Raw genomic sequence first — 10,673 nt, forward strand, 5'->3', positions numbered from 1 at the left:
TATTCTAATATTGGTTGCAACTTGCCTTTCCTGGAAAGCAATAACTCAGAATATATGCAGAGAATTTTTTACAACTTAAATAAAAAGGAAAATGTAAAGAGGTGGTGCCACTAATATAAATGTATCTTTACAGATATCACTGTCCACAAATACCACCATTTATCAAAACAGCCTTATTCTACAGTCATTAGACTGCCATTGCACCCTGTGGCAAATCAGTTTTGATATTCAGTTCCTGTAGGTTATGTCCTGCAATGTAGCCTTGTAATGTAGGACATAGGGAACGTCATTGGTAAAAACATGGTTAGTGTCACATGATCTGCTGATGTCAGGATACATCTCACTGCCCTCAGGCCTAAGGGAACAGCAGTCACATGACAAACAAGGGCATATGATTCAAGCATGGGGGATAAGAGAAAACTGAGTGCTAGAGTAACTGATGAAAATACACTTTACAGTGAAAAGTGCTGTAGATCATGGCACAACCCCATTCAAGGATAAGTACAATGGATAATCATTTTTTGTTTCTTTTTTTTGCATTTTAAATACAATTATGCAACTTTGCAAATATTCTTCATTAGTCTATTAGTCTAATAGAGAATAAACAAACCCAGTGTATTCTAATCCTGCAGTCTCTTAGTCAGAAAAGTGTACCCTAGTCTGTTACCATGGAGACACATACGTCTGCATAGGAGCTATGAACATAGAAAAATTGCTTTAGAGAAAATCTTTCTAGAAGCAAAACTTCCCAACAGCTCCCAAGTGACAAATCTTCTATGTCATCAACTACATTTGTCTAAGGCTACTTTCACACTTGCATTTAACTTTTCCGGTATTGAGATCCCTGTCAATGGGGACAAAACGGAACTGAACTGAATGCCTCAAAATGCATTCTGTTGCAAGCAGCAGTTTTCTTTCCGTCATGGGATGCAGTGCAAAACGGAATGATACACAATGCAAGTCAATGGTGGCAGATCCGATTTGTCGGACACAATAGAAAACGGATCCGGCACCCATTGACTTTCAATGATGTTCATGATAGATTTGTCATTGCTATGTTAATGATCATACAACCAGATCCATTTATAATGGATGCAGCCGGTTGTATTATCAAAAACGGAAGCGTTTTTGCTGAATCCTGCCGGATCAGGCAAAAACGCAAGTGTGAAAGAAGCCTAACGGTGGCTTATTGATGGACTGGAGAAATGTGATAAAATATAGGTAAAGTCCTCCTTTAGTGTCCCTGTATATAAAGTCGCTGGGGGAAATTTATAAAAACTGGTGTAAGGGAAAACCAATCAAAATTCACCTTTCATTTTTCAGAGCTCCTTTGGAAAATGAAAGGATCAATCTGATAGCTATAGGCAATTAAGCCACCTTTTTCTTGCACCAGTTTTGATAAATCTCCCCCATTATGTAGCCAAAATGCATGGAAACATTACTACATGCTGTAACGCTGTGTATGGTACAGTATTGGAGGGGGTGTATATCATTTTGTGTATGTCACACACGTATGGATGTGTAAATAAGTGACTAATTGATTTGCATGCCACTGTCTTGTGTTGGATGGAAAATAAAAGCTGTTTGGACTTTTAACCCCTGAAATATGCTAGTCTGTCATTGCCCGCATCCTCCACCAATTGTTGCGAGTCTGTGTACTTGTGGTGGGGTTGGCAATGGCAGACTCACAAATTTAGATGGTTAATAGTCCGAACAGATTTTCTTTTCCATCCAACACAAGACAGTGGCATGAAAAACAATTAGTCACTTTTTGAAGCATTGACATGTGACATACACAAAATAAAACACGTTACCCATATCAGCGCTAACTATACATTAGGTTACCTCACCTATGTATTACAAGTCCAAACACAGAGGGATTAGGCTCTGCACAGCCTCCACAGTAAGTGCAACTTCCTGGTACTGACTCTGAATGAGCCTTTTGGGCTTGTTTTTATTCCCTACTAATGGGCGTAGCCATTACACCTGGGTTCGTTTCAGGCTAGGGGGAAATACCGTAACGGAGTGGGATGGAATGGCAAGTCCCTCTACCTACCCACCCACCATTCTATAAAAATCCAGGCCCAATACTTCAAAGAAAAGTAACTCTGCAAACTACACTTTGCCAAAACAACAGCTTTCCTGGATTCTTTTACCTCTGGATGAGATATACACTCCCTCCAGTACTTACCATACACAATTTTAGTTACCATACACAGTGTTACAATGCACACATAAGCAAAGTAAGGCTTATGTACACAGGCGTAGTACAGCTCCCCTCAACCTCTAAGTTCATACAAATCTGTAAGTCATATGCCTCTGATTTGATTCGGAATCATACAAAGGATTTTTCTGTTTGATACTGGAATGAAAACTTCTGGCATACTCCTTTGAATGCTTTATGTCCTACAGCATCCCCTTAGAAACAATGCTCCTGGGAGAAAATACCTGCATACTTATAGCATAGCAGTGCTTCATAAGGCAGCACAAATGTGACTGTGTGACTAAGGAGCCATGAAGGCTCCATTCACTCTGCCATGTGCATGAGGCCTAAAATAAAATTACATCTATCATTGTTATTATATTGTATCTTAAAGGCTATGATTGCATTTTACTCATTTTGGGCTAAATTCATTTTTTCAATTGGTCTTTATAAAAAAAAAAAAAAATATTGAGCCATTCTGTCACAAAGGGTTAACAGTTTTTCTAGCTGTGTGACTGGTACTTTCACTTTGTGCCCTCAACTCTGTAAATTACTAAAAGGTCATAAACACATAATAAAGACACATTATTATCAGTAAGATAAGACCTGAGCTATAATGAGTGTTTGTAAGGTCAGAGATCAGGTCAGAGGTCAGGTGACCTAGCTGATGGAACAGAGAAAAAATTCAGATCCTGCTACTAGAGGCAGCACAAAGACAGTGGTTGAAACATTTTAATAAAGACCACAAAATGATTTTTAGCTCAAAATGAGTAAAATGCAATGATAAAAAAATATCTTCCAAAGGTGTACATAGCCTTTAAGCTGTTTTGTGAATAGTTGTTAATTTTCTGCATTACACCCCATACACACCCCCAGAATGGTATCAATGAAAAGGACAGATCGTCCCTCAAAAATGAGCTCTCACACAGCTTCATACACATAAAAATAAAAAAGTGATGGGGGTCAGATTATGGCGATGCAAAGGAAAAGTTCTTTTTATAAAGTTTAGAATTTTTTTCTGAGTATTAAAACACAAGAAAACTATACATATGTGGTATCGTTGTCATCGTACTGACCCGGAGAATAAAAGTAACAGGTCAGTTTTACCACATAGGAAATGGTGTAAAAAAAAAGTAAATGGTGCCATTAGAAAGTGCATCTTGTCCTACTATACTACTTTGCACAGTACACGCCTCCAAAACAGCCTAGGTCAGTGCTACAGATCGCCCATTTGTGCCAGTGACATCACCGGGCTCACTGCTAGGAAGAAGTCTCCGCCTAACATAATGAGAAGAAGCCCGGTATGTCACCGGCAGTAAACAGACCGGCGCAAGGCAAGAGGGAGCATGGGAGTAAGGAAATGCTGCGATGCCCCATTCATATATAGTAAAAGAATAAAGAAGAGCTCATATCTGGGTACAGTCCTGAACCCGGAGAACTCCTTCAATAGAAATAATTCATTAAGTAGCAAATCTACAAAATAAACTGCTCTGCACCCGTTCTGACGAACCATCAATGCACAAGAATTCATCAACCCTACACCTTGTCATCAAGATGTTCCTGTGCTTAAAGGGGTTCTCCAAGATTTAACAATTGATATCAATATCAGATTAGAGGGGTCTAACACCTCGCACCCTTGTCCGTCAGCTGTTTTGCAGTAGCTGCAGGGCAAGAAATAGGGGCAAGAACTACACAGCTCCATCCACTGTGCGGAGATTGCTGGTTGCTGCAGTGCTGCTCCCATTTACTTCAATAACAAAGTAATGGAGTTCTGGCCCCTATTTCAGCTGCTGAACTGCTGATATTGATGTTCTCTCCTAGGGTTACCTACCTGAGGGATAGGTCATCAATCTGAAAGCCCACACTCTATTTTTTATGTTACTCATGAGATAACCCGTTTAAGGAGGCAATGGTTCTAATATCATACTAGCAGTTTGCTTTTCTGTGTTTAGTAAAATGGACCAAATGGGACACTCTTTTTGATTTATTTAGGCACCTTTATTTCCTGCAAATACTTCCTCTCAAGGCAAACACCCACCGCTGAATGAGGTCAAAATCCTGGTGGGTGCTCTGCTGACTGTACATGTAGCTGCGTCCACTCAGCTCAGCGCTGCCCACCAGGACATCACAGCAAGCAGGCAGCAATAATCAGCAGAATGGCTCAAAAATCAAGTGTTGCTTATGGAAACCATCCAGAGTCCAACTTTCTTAGGAAGGGTTAGAAAAGGCATGCAAGCATCTAATTTGTCACTATAGCAACGCCACTGCTTTTTCTCTGCGCTGTCCCCCACTGTGTCAATGGAGCTCTATAGAAATAATAAGGCGTGGGTGAAACCAAAATCTGTATCTACACCTAATATACTGCTGGGGTGGAACCCAACTACAGTACGGCACTACTGGAGACCTAAATCAACACAAGAAAACCGCAGTTTTCTTTCTTTATGAATATAACCCCCCATGCCGCAGCCTGATCTGCAAGTACGCCTACAACAGAAAGAAATACAGTCATCGACAGGTAATAAGAGGTCTCCGTAACACGGGTCTTAAAGGAGGTCTCCGACTAAAAGCATTACTACACAATGAATAGGGCACTTCTGAAATATACATGAAATAAAGATATTGTAAGGTTTTTATGCTGTTTATCCTACTGGTCCACCTTCTTCTGTATTCAGTGGTGGACTGACATGCTCAGTAGCGTCTCCTCCAGGCGCCTTTCATCTATTCATCCCTACTTCTAAATTCATAGAAATATACAGCTATATCTCCCTCTAGACAGTGGAGAAGGAAATTGTGAGGCATTATATACCATACGTATCTCTGGAGCTATAAGTGAGGGACTATTTTCTATGCAGGGAAGGAAGGGGTTAGAGGGGTTGTCCAGGCTTTTAATATTGATGACCCATCCTCAGGATAGGTAATCAATATCAGATTGGCAAGGGTCCGATACCCGACACCTCTGCCAATCAGCTCTATGAAGAAAAGGCACATGCGCATTCTCATCTCTCTCTTCCGGCTTACCATAGATATAGCAGCAGGGGGCAGAAGGAGAGACGGGAGAAGGCATGTCGGCGGGGGTGTCAAGTATAGGACCCCGCCAATCTGACAGGACATCAATATTAAAGGCCTGGAAAACCCCTTTAACAAGAGCTAATTGCAATGCATCCTGGGAGATGAAGGTGCATGATGAGCTGCTGCTCCCCCACAGAAAGGAAAGAAGGTCCACCAGATAAGTAAGAGTTTTTAAAAACGCATTTTAAATTTGTGGGATAACCCCTTTAACATTTTAACATCTAACTTTGGAGATGTAAGGTGACCACAGAAAGGATTTCCAAAGTCTAAAACACATCTGTAACATAAAGCTCATGTTGGCGACACTGACGGGATTTACTAAGACTGGCGAATCTGCTAAAGGGCACAGTGTGGGATACAATATATAGCAGCCGCTACAGAAAAGTAATAAGGTGGAGCAGCCACTGAACATCTGACTGTACCCTGGTCTACTGGCAATGTCAGTAATTGACATGGACAAGAGATAATGAACATGAGCCTAACACGTTTCAGTGTGTGTCTCTCATCTAAGGAAAGGGTAAAGAGCCAACCTGAAACGCATTACTTTCACATTTGCGGCAGAGTGATCCGGTAAGCAGTTCCGTCGCCGGAACTACCTGCCGGATCTGGCAAAACGTATGCCAACTGATGGCATTAGGGTACTTTCACACTAGCGTTTTTCTTTTCCAGCGCTGAGTTCCGTCCTAGGGGCTCAAATCCGGAAAAGAACTGATCAGTTTTATCCCCATGCATTCTGAATGGAGAGTAATCCGTTCAGGATGTCTTCAGTTCAGTCTTTTTGACTGATCAGGCTTTTCAGAAAACCGTAGAATGTTGTATTTTTACCTCAGGCCAAAAATCCGGAACACTTTGACTGAACGCCGGATCCGGCCTTTTTCCCCATTGACTTGCATTAACGCCGGATCCGGCGCTGTGTGTTCCGTCAAACCGGATCCGGCTTTTGCATGTTAAACCCGAAAAATTTGAAAAAAAAGTTAAAGTCCATAAATGGCGGATCCGTTTTTTCCAATGCATTTTTTCATTGTAATCAAAATCCTGATCAGGATTCAAATGTAATCCGTTTTCACACGTTTTTCCGGATCCGGCGGGCAGTTCCGGTGACGGAATTGAACGCCGGTTTCAAACAACGCTAGTGTGAAAGTAACCTGCCAGCTGACTACTGTCTGTGGGAATCACTCCAAACTTGTACAGGCAATGGGTTACACAAAAGCTGGGAGCCTGAGCCTCCTGAACACTTGTCTACACTTCCAGCACCACACCAGGAGCGCTCTGTGGTCCTTCTTGGTTTCATGTGTTCTCTGGAGCTCCATGAATGGTAGATACCCCTGTTAAAGGCACCTAAACAGTTGCAGAATTTACTAGAAAAGAATATTTATTACATGCCCTGTTACCTATGAAGGTGAGGACGAAGTTAGAAGGTGAAGGGTAGTAATCATATGTCCCATGAAGCGCCCCCTGTTTGTGGTTCTTTTAGGTGCACCCTACTGTACCTGCCATGGCTCCATTAAGTAGCATGAAGGGCCTGACGTCTGGGTGTTGTCCAAGCGTAGAACAGACGGGACCTGGACTGAGCACCATACTCAATGGGCCAATTCACCTGCGCCATTTTCCACATGCAGTGTGCACTTAAGTCCAATTTCCTCACAAAACTCGCCCATTCTAGGGAACTTATTTGCAAAAAACAGTCCGCACATGGGCGACATCCACGTGCACAGACGGCATGGAGCTCGCTGAACGAGGCCTGAATCAGCCTGATACAACTACACACATCATTTGTGCCCACACCACATCTTATTCTTATCAAAGAGGGTACACATGGCAGAGCCGCACAATTACCCATTAATGAGGCTAATGGATTCCCAAATGAACAATGGCAATTTCCACTTTTCTCTGCAGTCGCCATGTAAAGCCTTCTCTGGGCAGCGGCGGTTGGAGTCGAGCACATGCCGCTGACGACTGTCATGGCACAGCTCTGACAGACACAACAATGGTCCATTCTGTCCGCGATTTCTGACGTATCACATTTCGACAAGACTGCAATTGTGTGGCTTATTGTTCGCACTCTTTCAGCCTGCATTATTGATGCTTTTACTTGCTGCCAAGACACACAGTTAAGCGATACGCAGAAGACCTCCTAATATGAACAGTGACACATGTAAACCATTAAAAGCATGTAATAGGAACAAAAACAACCCCTGATACCATGATGGAAGCAGCCTGGCGGAAAAGCACAAAACGGGCAACTTACAGGGATTGTCTGACTGTGGGAACTTTATCCATGTGCCCTACAGGCGTCTATGTATATATGTAACAGAGGGGGTCACGCATATGGATAGAGGTAAGTATTAGAGGGGGTCACCCCTATGGATAGAGGTAAGTATTAGAGGGGGTCACCCCTATGGATAGAGGTAAGTATTAGAGGGGGTCACCCCTATGGATAGAGGTAAGTATTAGAGGGGGTCACCCATATGGATAGAGGTAAGTATTAGAGGGGGGTCGCCCCTATGGATAGAGGTAAGTATTAGAGGGGGGTCGCCCCTATGGATAGAGGTAAGTATTAGAGGGGGGTCACCCCTATGGATAGAGGTATTAGAGGGGGTCACCCCTATGGATAGAGGTAAGTATTAGAGGGGGTCACCCCTATGGATAGAGGTAAGTATTAGAGGGGGTCACCCCTATGGATAGAGGTAAGTATTAGAGGGGGGTCGCCCCTATGGATAGAGGTAAGTATTAGAGGGGGGTCACCCCTATGGATAGAGGTATTAGAGGGGTTCACCCCTATGGATAGAGGTAAGTATTAGAGGGGGTCACCCATATGGATAGAGGTAAGTATTAGAGGGGGGTCGCCCCTATGGATAGAGGTAAGTATTAGAGGGGGTCACGCATATGGATAGAGGTAAGTATTAGAGGGGTCACCCATATGGATAGAGGTAAGTATTAGAGGGGGTCACCCCTATGGATAGAGGTAAGTATTAGAGGGGGTCACCCCTATGGATAGAGGTAAGTATTAGAGGGGGTCACCCATATGGATAGAGGTAAGTATTAGAGGGGGGTCGCCCCTATGGATAGAGGTAAGTATTAGAGGGGGTCACCCCTATGGATAGAGGTAAGTATTAGAGGGGGTCACCCATATGGATAGAGGTAAGTATTAGAGGGGGGTCGCCCCTATGGATAGAGGTAAGTATTAGAGGGGGTCACGCATATGGATAGAGGTAAGTATTAGAGGGGTCACCCATATGGATAGAGGTAAGTATTAGAGGGGGTCACCCCTATGGATAGAGGTAAGTATTAGAGGGGGTCACCCCTATGGATAGAGGTAAGTATTAGAGGCGGTCACCCCTATGGATAGAGGTAAGTATTAGAGGCGGTCACCCACATTGAGGGATGTAAAAGTGGGCGGTTACCAATAAGAATGTATGTATGTAAAGGGGGGGTTACCCATAAGGATGGATGGATGTGAAGGGGGGGCTACCCATATGGACAGATGTAAAAGAGGGGTGTATGTAAAAGAGGGGGGTTACCCATATGGAAGGATGTAATCAAGGGGATCACCCACATGGATGAATATATGTAAAAGAGGGGGCCTATCAATATGGATGTATGCATATAATGGGGGATGTATGCATATAATGGGGGGGTATCCATATGGATGTTTGTACACAATAGACGGGGGTTACCCATATGGATCTATGTATGTAATAGACAGGGTTTACCCATACAGATGTATGTGGGTAATTGGGGGTTACCCATACAGATGTATGTGGGTAATTGGGGGTTACCCATACAGATGTATGTGGGTAATTGGGGGTTACCCATACAGATGTATGAGGGTAATTGGGGGTTACCCATACAGATGTACAGATGTACCAGATGGGTGTAACCCATATGGATGTAAGTACGTAATACAGGTAAGTACCCATATCGATATATTGGGTACCCATGAAAATGCATGTATATGTACCTCTGTGTGTAATAGAGGGGGGTTGCCCATTCCAGACACCCATCTATCAGCCAAATAATGGCTGTAAGGTTGGAGGACCTGGCGGTGTCCTATACACATGGCCAGCTCCCCAGAAATAACAGCCGTCCGTTGAGTGCCAATAACACAACCAACCATAGCCCGACCGCACATCTGTGCTCGCCAACCTAACAACTGGCTCTCAGCGTAGGAATTATCTGGCGGCATCAAGTAATCTCTGTGTATGTGGCAAACCGGAGCCCACCAAAGCTAGACGCCCACCACTGCCAACCAGGGGCACACTTTGCATAGGGCATGGACAATACCACCTAATAGATGGGTAAGGGTGGACGCAGGCTGGGTAGGGGTATACGCCTTCTGCACCCATTCACAACTTTATTCTTGGCATGTGAGAGGTGAGACATGCCCCCAGGAATACACCACAGCAGCCTGAAGATGTTCTGCAGCAGCTGCACCGCCCGTTATTTCCTGTACATGATTCCAGGAGCAGTAGATGAGGCGCCGCCGCCTGCAGCAGGAGAAGCTGCCTCCATTCAGCACCGTTACTACGGAGGAGCTGTGAGGGAAGCTCCCGCACACTGTACGAGCACTGACTTACCGCTATGGCTTGCAGGCGCTCCCTGTGCAGCTCTGCCTCCGCCATCCTCAGGTCCCGGGAGAAGAGTGTGCGGTGAGGAGCTGTGCGCCGGAGAGCCTCCCTCACACTGACGGGCTGCCTCCCATCCCTCTGCTGCTGTAGTCACAGTGGCCCGTCATGCCCCCTGGCAGCGCTCACTGCGCCACTTCGACGTCTTTGCTCCTCCTATGTGGTGTCAAGTCACCAGAGGACCCTGGCATCAGCAGCTCACTCCTACAGATGGTTCAGCACGGAGAAGGCTGGCAATGCCCGATGACTAAGCAGGCAACCACAAATACAGCCTTCACCTCATAGTACTAGTACTCTTATTGTTACTCCTGGAAGAAAAATGAATGGTACAGGTCTGGGAAAATTAGAAATACAAATTATACCACAAGAAATATGACTCTATAATAAGATGGGGCCCCCACTACCTAGTGGGAAATCATGAAAACAGCAGCATAAACAGGAATAATTAGCTGAAAACCCACATTATAGCAAAAACCCGGCCATAAAAAGGAGCGATGGCCTGGCACCTGATTGGGCCCCTCAGCCTCTGGGCTCCACAGCAAGGGCTATGGCTATTAGTAACATACAATATACTGCTCCAGCAGAACCAGATACCACAGTGCAGCACAATATACTGCCCCAGCAGAACCAGATACCACAGTGCAGCACAATATACTGCCCCAGCAGAACCAGATACCACAGTGCAGTACAATATACTGCCCCAGCAGAACCAGATACCACAGTGCAGCACAATATACTGCCCCAGCAGAACCAATTACCACAGTGCAGCACAATAT

General features: G+C 44.3%; 1 protein-coding gene across 5 annotated transcripts in view; it reads right to left on the bottom strand.

The window, feature by feature from the left end:
* PALM2AKAP2 (PALM2 and AKAP2 fusion) overlaps positions 1-10,012 on the bottom strand; it is a 371,929-nt gene extending 361,917 nt beyond the window's left edge. For 2 of the 5 annotated variants that reach the window (XM_040417326.1, XM_040417325.1), the window contains exon 1: positions 9,850-10,011. In XM_040417326.1, the coding sequence (XP_040273260.1) occupies positions 9,850-9,894 (45 nt within the window). In that variant the 5' untranslated portion in view covers positions 9,895-10,011. Of the gene's footprint in view, positions 1-9,849 lie in introns of all 5 variants that reach the window. The other 3 variants (XM_040417327.1, XM_040417329.1, XM_040417328.1) reach the window with 3 other exon arrangements.
* Positions 10,013-10,673: the final 661 nt, after the last annotated feature.

This window comes from Bufo bufo, chromosome 2 (assembly GCF_905171765.1).
Source record: "Bufo bufo chromosome 2, aBufBuf1.1, whole genome shotgun sequence".
Taxonomy (NCBI): Eukaryota; Metazoa; Chordata; class Amphibia; order Anura; family Bufonidae; genus Bufo; species Bufo bufo.